General features: G+C 46.7%; 1 protein-coding gene across 2 annotated transcripts; it reads left to right on the top strand.

Moving 5' to 3' along the window:
- Positions 1-453: 453 nt before the first annotated feature.
- On the top strand, positions 454-14,569 carry IKBKB (inhibitor of nuclear factor kappa B kinase subunit beta). 2 transcript variants are annotated; one of them, XM_075723950.1, is made up of 21 exons: positions 454-558; positions 633-727; positions 1,502-1,619; positions 2,350-2,419; positions 5,559-5,647; positions 6,129-6,218; positions 6,581-6,705; positions 7,045-7,152; positions 7,481-7,610; positions 8,051-8,245; positions 8,498-8,612; positions 8,980-9,103; positions 9,343-9,494; positions 9,609-9,670; positions 10,695-10,804; positions 11,067-11,116; positions 11,645-11,744; positions 11,941-12,088; positions 12,299-12,426; positions 13,141-13,231; positions 13,795-14,569. In XM_075723950.1, the coding sequence occupies exons 1-21, from the start codon at positions 454-456 to the stop codon at positions 13,861-13,863; spliced, it is 2,274 nt and encodes a 757-aa protein (XP_075580065.1). In that variant the 3' UTR covers positions 13,864-14,569. The 2 variants fall into 2 exon arrangements, with proteins under 2 accessions (XP_075580065.1, XP_075580066.1); XM_075723951.1 differs by lacking the exons at positions 454-558; positions 633-727; positions 1,502-1,619; positions 2,350-2,419 and adding an exon at positions 3,461-4,364.
- The last annotated feature ends 1 nt before the right edge of the window (position 14,570 follows it).

The raw sequence follows: 14,570 nt of genomic DNA, 5'->3' as shown, positions 1-14,570 counted from the left end.
ATTCTATGATTTCCTCTCGTCCTATCGCTAACTCCGTGGGAGAAGAGCCCAACCCCCCCTCCTGTGGGGCAGCTGCAGGGAGCGATCGGGCTCCCCTCAGCCTGCTCTCCCCCGGCGGAGCACCCCCAGCTCACAGCAGCTGCGGGACGGGGCCGCAGCGCCGCTCCTTCACCAACGCCCCACGAGCTCCGCTCCCTGCACCCCGCGGCCCTGCCTGCAGGTGGGATGGCGGCCGTCACGATCGCCGCGACGCTGCTCTCCGGCGGACTGGGCTTGGCGACGGGGCCGGGAGCCCCCGCCCCGCGCGGCTCCTGGAAGGGCGGGCGCGCGCCCGGGCAGCGCGGCTCCTTTAAGGGCGGGCGGGCGCCCGCGCCGCGCGCTGCTCGCGCCGGAGCCGGAAACGGCGGCGGACGCGGCCCAGGCCCTGCGGAGCGCGAGCGCCGCGGCCCCGCCATGAGCCGGCCGCCCGCCCTGCAGGCGCAGACCTGCGGCCCCTGGGAGATGAAGGAGCGGCTCGGCACCGGCGGCTTCGGCAACGTCATCCGCTGGCACAACAAGGTAGGCAGCGGCCGGCGGCCGGGGCCCGGCGCGGCCGGGGCCCGCGCTCAGCCCGGCCCGCGCTGTGTCCGCAGGAGACCGGCGAGCAGGTGGCCATCAAGCAGTGCCGGCAGGAGCTGAGCCCGCGCAACCGCGACCGCTGGGCGCTGGAGATCCAGATCATGAAGAGGTGAGGCGGGCCGCGCTGCCGAGCTCCCGGCCGGAGCCCGCCGCCTGCCGGGGCGGGGCGGGGCGGGGGGGCGGGGGCCTTCCGGCGGGGCTAACGGCGGCGCTGAGGGAAATGGGGGGGGCGGGGGGGGGGCTGTCGGCCGCCTCTTCCGGGGGGAGCCCGACCCGCGGCGGGGGCGAGCGCACAGGGTACGCGCTGAAGAAAAGCTCGCGTTGTGTTTCGTCAGACTCTCGGCCTTAGATTTCCTTCTCCGGCGCTTCTGCCACTTCCTCCAGCCTTACAGCCCTTCAGCCAGCCCTCCCTCCAGCCCTTCAGCCAGCCCTCCAGCCTTACAACAATTCCACTGCATAGCTGCTCTTTTGCCTAGCTTAGTGTCTGTGCTGGGTTGTCCTTTGGGGTGTCAGATTGATTTTGGAGGATGGGACGGTCTGATCGCTCTTTGGGTCTTTCCTTGAGGGTGGCATCAGGCTGCACCACGCTCCTTCGCCAGGCGCGTTCCTGTAGCTGCCGGGCAGGTTTGTTCCGCGTGTGCATTGGAGGAATGCATTGACTGCACATGAAATGCAAGGAGGTGGGATGAAGTCCATGAAGGACTGATGAATTGCAGACTTTTAGAATTTACTAGTTCAGTTTCTAAAAGGATTACTGCCCTTGTAGGACTCTGCATGATGACCATGAGCATGTGAAATGGCATAGCGGTTGCAGAACAGTTGTCTTTCAGGTGTTACCCTGGTTCTGCTCATCATGTGTACTTGCCTCATTTCCACTCCTCAGGCTGAACCATCCCAATGTAGTGGCTGCCCGTGACGTCCCTGAAGGGATGCAGAAGCTTGCACCAAATGACTTGCCATTGCTGGCCATGGAGTATTGCCAAGGCGGAGACCTCCGCAAGGTGAGGTCCCTGGGATGGTGACCAAGGGCTGGATCAGCTCATCCTAGGCTTTCTGTTGAAGTTGCCCTGTAAAACCTCTGTTTTCACATCCTGATGCTTCCCAATTCTTGTCATGGCACCACCAGGTTTTGGTGGGTTGGTCTTTGATGCTATGTTAAACTTGTGAAGACTTAAGTGCTTTCTGAAACTTTTCCTATTTATTTGGCTGTAAGTGACACTGTGCGCAGTTTGCATGTAGAGAATGAGGGCATCTTTGAGGGATGTGCAACAGGATGTGAGTATGGCCAGGGTACATCTGTGGGCTGTGCCCTTTCTGAAAGCGATTAACTCCAATCTGTCGTAGGAAAAAATAACACACATTAATTCTAATCTTACTGTTTTTCTAACCTTTGCTGTAATCTGCCCATAGATAAACCCCAGAGCTTAGAGCTGGGATTTGAGCTGATACCGCCAGGCACAGGGGAAATAGCTATGAAGGATGGAGCAAGCAGGAAGAGAATGGGGATGACACTGACTTCTTTCACCCACTCTTTTCTCCTCCCATGCAGTTAGACCAAGGCCTGAAGCTGTAATTGCTGCTACCGGAGGTCACAATCCCATAGAGTTTTGTGTGCCTAGAGAATTTCATTGCTGCTGCTGGAACTTCTTGCATCTGTGAGACTTTGTGGGTCTGCGAGCCTCACTCAGGATACAGGAGGGAAAGACTATATTCTGTGTTGTTTTCTTGCAGTACCTGAATCAGCTGGAGAATTGCTGTGGCTTGCGGGAAGAAGCTATTCTCATCTTGTTATCTGATATTGGTGAGTGGTAGCAGTACCTTCAGTTGTCTAAACTATGGAAGCCCTTTCAGTGCTGAATCCACTCTAAGGATATGCAGCAGTGACCTTAATGACTCCATCTTAGACTGACCTCTCAACAGTATATGTGTTTCCCATCTTGCTCTGTCAACCTTCCCTGTGGGAGAGCCAACCGTTGATTTTAGTTTTTGAAAACGTGGAGATGGATTTTCTTGCCCAGCAAAAAAGCCACTTGGGATTTCCTGGAAGGTTCTGGGTAGCTGGACACCTGCCAAGTGACTCTGGTTTATGTTGCACATCAGTCTCCACCCTCAGCTTAACAGCTGATCATCAGGACTTCAGAGCATGTGTGATCAGTGGATTTCCATTAGCATTTGGGCAAACACTATAGAATTTTAGACAGTTCTAGTGCAAAGATTGCCAAGTGCTGTCTAGAGACTTTTGGGGTGGAGATTTTTGGTCAAGCTATGCTGTGATCTTACTGACTTGCAGCTGAGGCAAAACTGGACGGGTGCTAAGGCTTTAGAGAGAAGATATTTAAAAAGTGCATTTGAGGCAGATGTATGCTTAGAAAGTGAGCTTGTGGCAAGAGAATAAACATGCATTTGTCATTACTTCTATTGCAGGTGTGGCTGTTAGGCATTATCTCCCGTCCTTTGTGTCCCCAGAGCATTTGTGTTCTGCTGACTTATCCTTGTACTCCTTAGTGACCGAGAAATGATACTGAGTGCTGACCAGAGACAATGCCAGATCATGTTTAGAGTGAAGTTTGTGTTCACATGCTTGTGTGTATATGGGAAGAGGGACAGGCCCAAATTTTCAGTTGTATGATCTGAACTGTAGCTGATAAGAAATGTTTTCGACTATTGATATAACTTGTTCTTCTGATCACTTACAGTGCATGCCTAGTTGGTCTTTCTGGGGTTACTGTCCTTCAGGAGAAGGAAAGTTATACTGTTGGTAACTCCTGACAGTCTAGCTAGATCATTTTGCACTGAACAAGAGAGCTCTGTCTGCAAATGCAATGCTGTCAGAAGCGTCATGAAGTCTCAGAGAGCAGAAAATTGAGTCCCTTTGGCTCAGGCCTGAGTCATGACCGAAAAGCACAAACTGGAAATGCTGCCAAGTTTTGTTTTTCCTAGCACCATGAACTTTCTTTTTATCAACAAGAAGGGAGATATATTGAGGTATTACCTTGAGCAAGTGTGAGAAAATAGAGGGCATTTATTCTGCCTTTGTGTATTCTTAAGATGAGATTTTTGTCTTTTTAGTATAGATGGAATTCATCAGTCTGCCGGTTGTGGGGTCTCAGTGGCTCTGAGCAGAGAAAGTATGTGGCGTAGAAATTTCCTATGAAGAATTTTGCAGGTGAAACGGGGGGGAGAACACCTTGCGGACAGGACAGAACAGAGTGTTTGGCAGAACAGCTTTTGGATTCTAGGTTAAGACTGTTAAAGAAACAGATTGGTAAAGAAAAGCTGAGTACAGCCACTTGATCACCCAGCCAGGATATTAGCACTGATGAGTTATTCTATAGGCAATTAGGAAAAATTTCTGGATTGGTAGCCCTTGTCCTTATGGGAGATTTCAACTTCCCAGACATCATCTCGGAGTATCACACTGCTATGATGAGCAGGTCTTGGAAATTCTTGAAGTTTGTGGGAGGTAACTTCTTGTCAGAAGTACTCATCTGACTAGGAAAGATGCCCTCTTAGCCTTGCTGTTTGTGAATAGAGAAGAACTTGTGGGAGATGTGATGGTAGGTGGCTGTCTTGGCCACAGTGATCATGCAATGGTTCAGTTTAAAATTTTCAGTGTAATGAGGAAAAAAGGACAGCAGAGTCGCTACCCTGGACTTCAAGAGAGCAAACTTCAAGCTCTTCAGGGAGCTGTTTAGCAGAGTACCCTGGGAATCTGCATTTGAGATCCTAGGAGTCCATGAGTGCCGGTAAGTTTTTAAGAACCTCCTTTTAGAAGCATAGGAGCAGGCAATTCCAGTGCGTGGTAAGTCAAGCAAGCAGGGCAGAAGACCAGCTTGGCTGAATAGGGAGCTCCTCGTGGAGCTCCAGAGGAAAAAGAGATTATATGATCTCTGGAAGCAAGGTCATGCTTCACAGGAAGATTACAGAGCTGTGGTTCATATATGCAGGGAGAAGACATGAAAGGCCAAAGCTCAACTGGAGTTGAAACTGGCCAGTGTTGTGTCAGACAACAAGAAAGGCTTTTTAAAGTCCATTAATAGCAAGAGGAGGCCTAAAGAAAACATTGGACCAATGCTTGTTGAAGATGGTCGCCTGGCTAATAGGGATGAAGAAAAAAGCAGAGGCTTTCAATGCTTTTTTTGCCACAGTCTTTAATAATACTGATTGGGCTGCCCGGTCCCCTGAGTCAAGAGGATCACGAGTGTGGGAACAGTGGCTTTCCATTTGTGGACACTGATATTGTAAGGGACCAGCTGTATCAGCTGAATGTTCACAAGTCCACAGGGCCTGATGAGATTCATCCGAGAGTACTGAAGGAGCTAGCAGATGTTATGGGAGGACCCCTCTTGATCATCTGCCAAAGGTTGTGGGGAGGTGCCTGCTGACTGGAAGCTAGGCAGTTAGTGATAGGACAAGAGGAAATGGGCTCAAGCTGCGCCAGGGGAGGTTTAGATTGGGTATTAGGAAAAATTTCTTCACCGAAAGGGTAGTCAAGCATTGGAACAGGCTGCCCAGAGAGGTGGTGGAGTCACCATCCCTGGAAGTGTTCAAAAAATGGGTTGACGTGGCAACATGGGACATGGTTTAGTCTAGTCTACCCTTGATTGGTTTAGTGTGGACTTGGTGATGTTGGGTTAGTGGTTGGACTGGATGATCTTAAAGGTCTTTTCCAACCTAAACGATTCTATGATTCTATGATTAGGCAATGTTACTCCAATTTACAAGAAGGGCATGAAGGAAGACACAGAGAGCAAACTCTGTGTCCGGAAGTGTTTGATGTTGACTTTTCCTCTTGCACTTGGTGGTTCATTGTATGTTTGATTGTACAAGCTGACCCAAAAGCCATGCTTACACTAGGTAAAAATGAATCCTTACTGAGCTCATGCTAGGTACTGTTAGTTACACTCTCACAGGTTTGTTTATTTTTTCCTGTGTCTCAGCTTCTGCTCTCAGGTACCTTCACGAGAACAGGATTATCCACAGAGACTTGAAACCAGAGAACATTGTGCTGCAGCAAGGAGAGCAAAGGGTAAGCAGGAACCACGTGTCTCTGCCTGCACAGACAAGTAAGTGTAAGAGGAACATGCATGTGTGTCATGCAGTTACTGTGGACCCTCTGCAAGAGCACCCAACCCAGGATGACACTAGGTCAGATCTGTGTATCAGATGAACAGTATTCTGCATGCAGCTGAGATGAAAGGTTGTATTAGACTTCTGGTAACACCTGACATTTTGACTTTCAACTATGAAAGAAAGAACCAGACTGTACTGATTGACCCAAAGATCTGAATTAGTAGTAATGTCTCCAGCTCTGTGTATATCAAACCAATGACAACTTTACATACTTTGTGGTTTTAGGAATCTACAGGAGCCTCCCATTGCCACTTCTATCTCTTTGTGGCACCTTTCCTGCATACCTTTGAAGAGCTGAACCTTTTATTTCTCTGTTGTATGGTGTGCTTTTAACCGGACTTCTCTTTAGTGTTCTTATTCTCTGTTGTGTGTTTCAGTTAATACACAAAATCATTGACCTTGGTTATGCTAAGGAGTTGGATCAGGGTAGCCTATGCACATCCTTTGTTGGGACTCTACAGTACTTGGTAAGGAAGGAATTCAGCTGGAAGAGCAGCTACCACTTTGCAGTGGGATAGAGTTAACTGTTACCAGGCTATGAAGTAGTTGTTCTAGTATGGGATGCATTTGGGGTGCTGCAGCTAGCAAAGGTGGCTGGTTTTCTGCTGACACTGGGTTTTCATAGTGTCTGCTAGCTATGTCTGTTATAAATAAGAAGCAGGAATGCCGATAACATCTGCTGTTCACTCTGAGAGGATCTCAAAGCTTGTGAGAGGCAGAGCGTTCAGCACAGTCTTCAATCTGTTGTACAAACGTTAATGAGCTCTTAAGGGATAGAGGGAGCTAAGAGATGGGTGGCTTTGTCTCACATGTGTGTAAAATGTCTTAGGCTCCAGAGCTGCTAGAACAGCAGAAGTATACGGTGACAGTGGATTACTGGAGCTTTGGTACGCTGGCCTTTGAGTGCATTACAGGCTTCCGACCGTTCCTACCCAACTGGCAGCCAGTGCAATGGTGAGTGAGCTGGGGCCAGGTGATAAGAAAAGCGCATGCAATGCAACTGTCCTGTTTACAGGAAGTAGAAGTATGGTCCCTTGATTCTTAGGGTAATATCCCTATGATCCTTGCCCTTACGGAGACTGGCTTCCTTCACAGGAATTTGACCTACCTGAGCAAGTTCAGCATTCCTCATGCTTGCTCTTTGGGATTGGGGCTGACTCCTTCAGGGCAGGTGGCAGAAACCAGAGAGGCATCTGTATTACATGCGTCAAGAATAACTTTAAGAGCCTACTAACATGCAGGTTGGGAAAGGCAGGTGATTATTTCACCATTGTACTTGCTTGAATTCATTAGGCATACAAAAGTGCGGCAGAAGAGTGAGCTGGATATTGTTGTTTCAGAAGACTTATCTGGAGAAGTCAAATTTTCTAGCAGTTTACCCTGCCCAAATAACCTAAACAGGTGAGGACTAGAAATCTGTTACGCCACGCTAGGATAAACTGTATCTTCTGCAAAAGGACCAGTTTTATATTGTACGCATATACTATATAATATACATATAATATGCATTACTGTGTTAATCTGTGAGTAAATTGGGTGCCTGACACAAGCAATGCTTGTGTCCCTTGTCAGACTTGCGTAGTTGCGAATCTGTTTTGCCTTTTAAACACTGCATTTGTGATTGGGGGTGGGGAAGTCGTTTGTCAGTCCTCCTGCAGAGACCTGGCCATATGGTGACTGCAAATGCACTTTTGCCTCTTCTGATCCCCTTCTTGTTTTGGTCTTTCAGTGTTTTGGCTGGGAGGCTGGAGAAATGGCTGCAACTCATGTTAATGTGGCACCCACGGCAGAGAGGTACAGATCCTACGTATGGACCCAATGGGTGTTTCAAAGCTTTGGATGACATTTTGAACTTGAAGGTGAGCAATGGGTCGGTATTACTCTGAAGAGTTTTCCGGAGGGCAGTTGCCTGTAGCCCATGAGAGAAGAGGCTTGAGTCGTAGACGTAAGAGGAGGAGCAGCACAGAGTCTCTTTTAGCTGTCTCCCAACAGTTAGTGACAGGTGCTTTCCTCTTGCTTATTTGAGGACAAATACTCCCTGAGCTTGTTGGGAGTAGCAAGTAGCTTCTGTGTGTGCTTGGTTCCATATTCTGGTAGAGGATTCTGTGGCTGAAGCTGTTTAATTGCCATGTGGCCTCTCTTCCAGTTGATGGAGGACAAGGACTTTGGGGTAATGTTATGAAGTAGCTGCAGTGCTTTGAACGGTTTATTGGTGGCCAGTGTCTCAGTCCTGGGATCTCTGCTCAAACACGGCCGATGTTTCTTCAGCGCTTCTCATGTCACACTACTCTTCTTGTAGTTGCTTCATGTTTTGAACATGGTTACGGGAACTGTACACACCTACCCTGTGACAGAGGAGGAGACTCTGCAGACTGTGAAGGCCAGGATCCAGGCAGATACAGGAATCCCAGAGCAGGACCAGGAGCTACTGCAGGAAGCTGGACTTGCATTGTTTTCTCAGAAGTTGGCCACTAAGCATATAGCTGATAGCAAGGTGAGTCTGGATACTCCCTTCCTTGCTGTTGAGTGAAGCAGCAGGCACTGCTCTCACTTGGGGAGCGCAGCACTCCCTGTTGTTCTCGCAGGCTTTTGTCATAGTAACCACACAGAGCTAATGGCCCTTGCAGAACAGGCACCCTGTTGCCTTTGGTGTTAAGTCTTTGGCTGAGGGGGAACATTCTGTTTATGGTGTTACTGAGGCTTGCTTTTTCTGAGAGAACCTAGCTGGGTCTTTTGTCTTCTGCAGGTTAATGATACTGCAGCTGGAGACACAGACCTCCTCTTCCTCTTCGATAATCAGAAAGTTGCCTATGAGGCTCAAGTTGCCTTGCGTCCTCATCCAGAAAGCGTTGACTGCATCCGTAAGGACTTTCTCTAGCGTGAATGTGAGAGGTTGTCCGTGAATGTGAGAGGTTGTCCGTGTTGAGGGGGCTGCCTGTGTTCTGTGGTCTGTATCATGTGCAAAGAGAGAGCTTTTGCATATTGGGATTGAAGAAGCACTAAAACGGACCGGTGTGGCATTCGTTCAGTTTGTCAAAATAACTGAGGAAAGGAAGTGTTTGATTTTGATATACTGGGGAAGCTGCACAGGGGTTAGCCAACTATAGGCTTTGCAGGAGGTAAAATGCCCTTCAAAGCAGCAATGTTTTGGTCTGTTTTGTCATGTGACAATGCTACTTCTAGGCTTCATGCTGATACATATGTTTCCCTCCCCCCCTCTGTTTCCAGTTCAGGATCCAAAGAAGAATCTCCACTTTTTCCAGTTGCGGAAAGTGTGGGGTCAGATCTGGCACACAATCCGGATGCTGAAAGAGGACTGTAACCGGCTTCAGCAAGGGCAGCGAGCAGCCATGTACGGTGGCAGTTTCTCTAGAATACTTACCTCTGCCTTTGCTCCATGGTGAAAGGGAAAGGACAAGAATGGGCCCATGAGTGGAGCCGTTAACGATTAGTGAAAAGCTGAGAGTTCCATCCTCTGACACAACTGCTTTTGTGCTCACTGCTACACTCTGAAGTGTCTACTTTTGATATAAGTGGAGGTCTATGTTTTTAGTTTGGGAGGGTAATGGGACCTTCTTCTTGTCCATGCAGGATGAATCTGTTGCGTTACAACAGTACCCTCTCAAAGATGAAGAATTCTATGGCCTCCCTTTCCCAGCAGCTGAAAGCAAAGCTGGACTTCTTTAAAACAAGCATCCAAATCGATCTGGAGAAGTATAAAGAGCAGATTGAATTTGGAATTAGTGAGTATAGCATCGGGCAAACAGAGGTCTTTTTATGCCTCTTATCCCCACAAAGTATCTACCTTTTTCTGCATGAACCTGAGAAAAGCAATGACTCTTCTTTCATTCCTGTAGCTTCTGAGAAGCTGCTGTTTGCCTGGAAAGAGATGGAGCAAGCTGTGGAACTTTGTGGGCGGGTATGTTTCTAAATCTAACTGCTTATCCTAAAGAAAAAGAGGCTTGTTTTTCATTCCTTTTTTTTTTTCTTTTCTTTTCTTTTTTCTTCATTGTCATCCCTTCAATAGAAACTTCTTGCATCTGGGCTGCTTCCAGATGTCACATTGCCTTGGTTTGGGTGGCACCATTTTTGTCCATTGCCAGTACTTCGTGAAGCTTGTGTTTGTAAGGCTTAGGGGAGAAAGGGAGATCTTGGGCAATGCAAGAGATTTTGCAGCAGCTGCGCTCACTCGGATGTCCTGCTAACCCAATCCTGGAGCCAGGATAGCTGAAAAGAGGATATGGAACATAGGTTAAACTGAATAGGAAAGCGAACGATTAGGTGACTGAACACAAGAATTTTAAGCATCAGTCTTGAATTTTGAAAGGGCAACAATTTCCCATTCCTGGTGCACGTTCCACACCTGCTCCCAGTAAGGCATTCAGTCTTCCTACAGAAGACGGTGTAACCCCTTTAAGTAGGGCCAAGGACAGTCGCTCCCAGATGAGGAGCAAAAAGTCGATATCTTACTCTTTTCCAACACTTGGTTCTCCTCTGTTGGGAGGAAGCAGAGGGCAGAATGACTGTCTAGCAAGTGGCAGCTTCTGCATGTGAATGAGTTGAAGTGAAAAGCAGAATTTGGGGTGCCAGGAGTGGATGTAGTTGTGTGCTGAGGGAAAGGGGGAAAAGCGGTGGTGGGTAGGATGAGAAAAGAGATCTGGAATAGCCAAGGAAAAGGAAAGTCTGACCCTTTAATGGTTCTTTGTTGCAGGCTGAATTTTTTATTAAAAAAATCTTGGAAGCTGTTTTATCCCGGAGCACCAAGCTAATTTCCTTGAATTGAAATTACTCATATTATCATTTGTCTTTGTCCAGGGCTGCTGTTTGCATCTTGCTGACGTGAGTGTTTAGAAATGCGAATGAGAAAGGAAGAGCTGGTATGAATGGTAGTGTCTCTTAGCATATGAGACTGTCCCATTGCTTACGTTCTGCCCTGCTTTCAGGAGGATGATGTGGAACAGCTAGTGAAGAAGATGATGGCCCTGCAGACAGACATTGTGGACCTGCAGAGAAGCCCGCTAGGTCGTAAACAAGGAGGAACACTGGAGGATTTGTGAGTTGAACTACCTTGAACTTCAGATGCAGGAGTATTGCTAGCTAAGCTTATTTAACTGCAGGACAATGAAAGTGCTATCTCTTCAGCCTGAAGTATGGGGGACTGGGAGGACTTTGACACTAAAAGACAGTTTTTGACTCCTTACCTGTCATCAGTCTGAAATGGCAGACTGGTATATAAAAGATTTGAGTTCTGGAACTACTTGTTTGTAATTTAGGTTCTAGAGAAGTCCTTTGTGTTCTGTGCCTTTTTCTTCTAGAGAAGAACAAGCCAGAGAGCTGTACCGGAGATTGAGAGAGAAGCCAAGAGGTAAAAGACATTTTAGCTCACGGTCAGCTTGTTTTGTGTGGATAATAACTGTGGAGATGAAATAATGAGCACTGAGAAAACGTCCTCTGCATTCTAGGCCTGCCCATACGCTAGCTGCGCATGGACTCTACTGGACTCGCCTTTTCTTGGAGAGGGGAGTCAGGGAGTCGATTTTAAACTAGCCTAGCTTTGCTTTCTTGACACCTTCTGAGCTCCTCTTGAAACTCCTCTGGAGCTCTTCTCAGAGCAAGCTGTTGCTGCAAGCATATGCTGCTGCTTCTGCTGTTCCTTTGAGCAGCCCCTATACAGCCCCAAGGCATTAGACCCACTGTACCAACTCTGCTTTCCCATTCTCATCATTTTGAAGAAGGTGGCTAAAGTCCAGTGCAGTTCACCCCACTCAGACTTGCATGGCCTGAACTTGGGATGTTTCAAGACTGAAGAAGCAGTGGAAACAAGCCACTAAGAATCTCCCCGCTCTGTCCTGTAAGCCTACTTTTCTATGTAATACTCTGACTCTCATTCCAGATCAGAGGACAAGTGGTGACAGCCAAGAAATAGTACGACTGCTCCTACAAGCAATCCAGACCTTTGAAAAAAAAGTCCGAGTCATTTATGCTCAGCTCAGGTGAGCTTTGTAGAGTCAGCTTTTCTTGATGGTTGAGAGAAAGCATTTTCTCTTTTAGCAAGAGGTTTTGTTCTAGAGGTTTAAAAACCAGTGCGTATAGCTAATGAGATCTCGGAGTGTTACAGAAAATAAGAAACCTGAGAAATGTGCCCTTACTGCAGTTGCCCATGTGTGATCTGATTTTTTCTTTTAATAGTAAAACTGTAGTTTGCAAGCAGAAGGCACTGGAATTGTTCCCCAGAGTGGAGAAAGTGATGAATCTGATGAATGAAGACGAGGAAACAGTTGTTAGGCTTCAGGAGAAACGACAGAAAGAACTGTGGAACTTGCTGAAGATTGCTTGTGTAAGTTAAATAAAAACTCCAGTTTAACCTGAAAATACAGTTTGTAGCACAGGCTACTGAAATAATGAATAGTAAATTTAGTATGTCCTATGGTTCTTTTCTCTGCTATTTTGAATTAGTATTAAAACTGAGTTCCAGGCTGTCTCATACTGCTGGCTGCTGGAAATTAGTGGAAATAATTGCAATCTGAATGTCCTGTGTTTTCTTCAGAGTAAGGTACGTGGTCCTGTTACTGGCAGTCCAGAGAGCATGAACACATCACGTCTTGGTAGCCCTGGTCAGCTGCTGCTGCAGGTCCCTTCTGGAACTTACAATTTATCAGAATCTGTCAGGAAAAGGTGAGGCAAAGTCTGGAGTTCTGTAGCTGCTAATGCCAGCACTACAAAGTTGGGGCTCCTGCTTTGTGAAATGATACGCAGCCTTTCTCACATTTTACACTTTGTGTTCAGCTTCCATTGTTAGCAGTCTTTTCTACCTAGTAGCTGGACTTCCTGGGGCTTGTGAATCTTCTTTATGAAAAATGGGGAATAACGTATAGCTTCACTTCCCCCTGCCTCAGTAATAAAGGGTTTGTTTTTATCTGGAATGGTTGGGCTCACTTGAAGTACACTGCCAATAGGAATTGTTGGAGCACTGTCATGTAAGGTGATAGTAGCTGAGCTATATCGTAACGGAGACTGCTATAACCAAGCATGGCTTGCTTAAATGAATTGGGTCACCAGCTGGAATGACAGACCTTTGTTAGTATGTTGCTTAATCCTTTAGTTTATAGGCTGTTCTGCAACTTTCTCTCTAGCAACAGTGACTCCATGTAAGAAGAACCCAACTCCAACCTGGAATGTGCTTCCTTTCCCCTGTCCCAGTAAATCTGGGGATGTCACTGACTGCCCCAGTTGCAATATGAATTACTAGCTTATGAGCTGAGTGGTAAAGGTTAATATTCTTCAGTGCTCTGCAGCATACCTGCCAGAAATACTAATTAAATGTAGAGGCAGCATCTCTTTAAACAAAACTGCCATGGAAAATAATTGTGTAATAATTGTCCCTTTCAGCGAGGAGCTACTGCTGGAATCACAGAAACTCTGTAGCCAACTAGAAAATGTGATGCATGACACAATGAAGGATCAGGAGCAGAGCTTCATGGTAATGTCACTGATATTCTTCTATAAATGGACTGGGGAAGCTTATGGCTTCAAACTTGTGGTTGTGTAACTTTGCCACCAATAAGTAATATGGCTAATAGAAATGTGCATCTGACTCTTTTGGACAAGGGGAGAGTAGGAGTTGTGGGATACAGAAAGCACCCCCTCCCCAACTTGAACTGCTGACTGACGTGTTCCCTGCTTGCTGAGAAATGGAGCCACGCGCTGGGGACTTAAGTTGTGCCGAACAGCAACGGGGAAGGCGCTTGGCTATTGCACAAAGATACTGCAAAAGTGCACTCAATATTGGGATGGTCTTGTGGTGGCAATACATTGGTCAGCAGGGATGCTTATTTAATGAAGCAGAATATTGAAAAGAAAGTAAGATATTGGAGAAAATAAGTAGCTTAAGGGTTTTCTTTACAGCAGTCACATGGTTGATCATGAAACACTATTGACCCATTTGTTCACAGTAAAATTTTTAAATCACTTCCCCTTTATTCTGGCAAAATCTCAACTGTAAGCTAGCATTGAACTTTGCAGTTCTAACTGTTTATTCTTTAGGCTCTAGACTGGAGCTGGCTGCAGCTTCAGGTAGAAGAAACAAACAGTCCAGAACAAACCCAGATGTAAAATCACTTTGGTTGCCTCTGAAGACATGCTGCTTCAGGAAGCCAACTGTGAAAAGCTGCTGCCTCTGAGAAGGGAAGTTCAAGTGCCTCCTTCTACTGTCACCTACTGCTTATGTGATACACATGGCCTAGCTTTTAGTAGCCACCTCTCGGACACTTTTTTCATGGAGATACAGTAGGAAAAGCCTGTTCTAACTGCTTGGAAAAAGTTCTTAATCGTGCCTTAAGACAGCAGATAATCTCTGTCCTGATGTATCTCCCCTTAGGCATCACCTGTGGTTGTTTTGCTGCCTTTTAGGCTTTCCAGTGGACAGTGCATGCAATCAGCTTGCACAGTCACTGGTAGATGCCACCTTCCTAATATACTTGAACTGTGAAATTAATTTCTTAACTTTGCTGATTTGCACTTTTTTCCTTAAGTGTAACGGTTGTACTTACCTAATACTTGTTTCCTGTATGGGAACGAAATTATCTAAAACATGTAAACTTTTGGTTTGCTCTTTTTGATACCCTCAATAACATTTTAATGAAAAAGCTGCTTTTCAGTGTGTAGGTCTCTAAAACATGAGAGGTGTAAGGATGTTATCCCAGAGACCACAGAGAAGGAAATCTTCAGTGTATGCATACAGTTTAACAAAGCATTTGCAGATTATCTGTTAACCATGCTTAAAGTTGCACCAAAAAAAAAAAAAAGCACAGCCGGGTGGA

This window comes from Pelecanus crispus, chromosome 21 (genome assembly GCF_030463565.1).
Source record: "Pelecanus crispus isolate bPelCri1 chromosome 21, bPelCri1.pri, whole genome shotgun sequence".
NCBI lineage: Eukaryota > Metazoa > Chordata > Aves > Pelecaniformes > Pelecanidae > Pelecanus > Pelecanus crispus.
The sequence above is the reverse complement of the archived record's forward strand: the minus strand, read 5'-3'. Positions and strand labels throughout refer to the sequence as shown.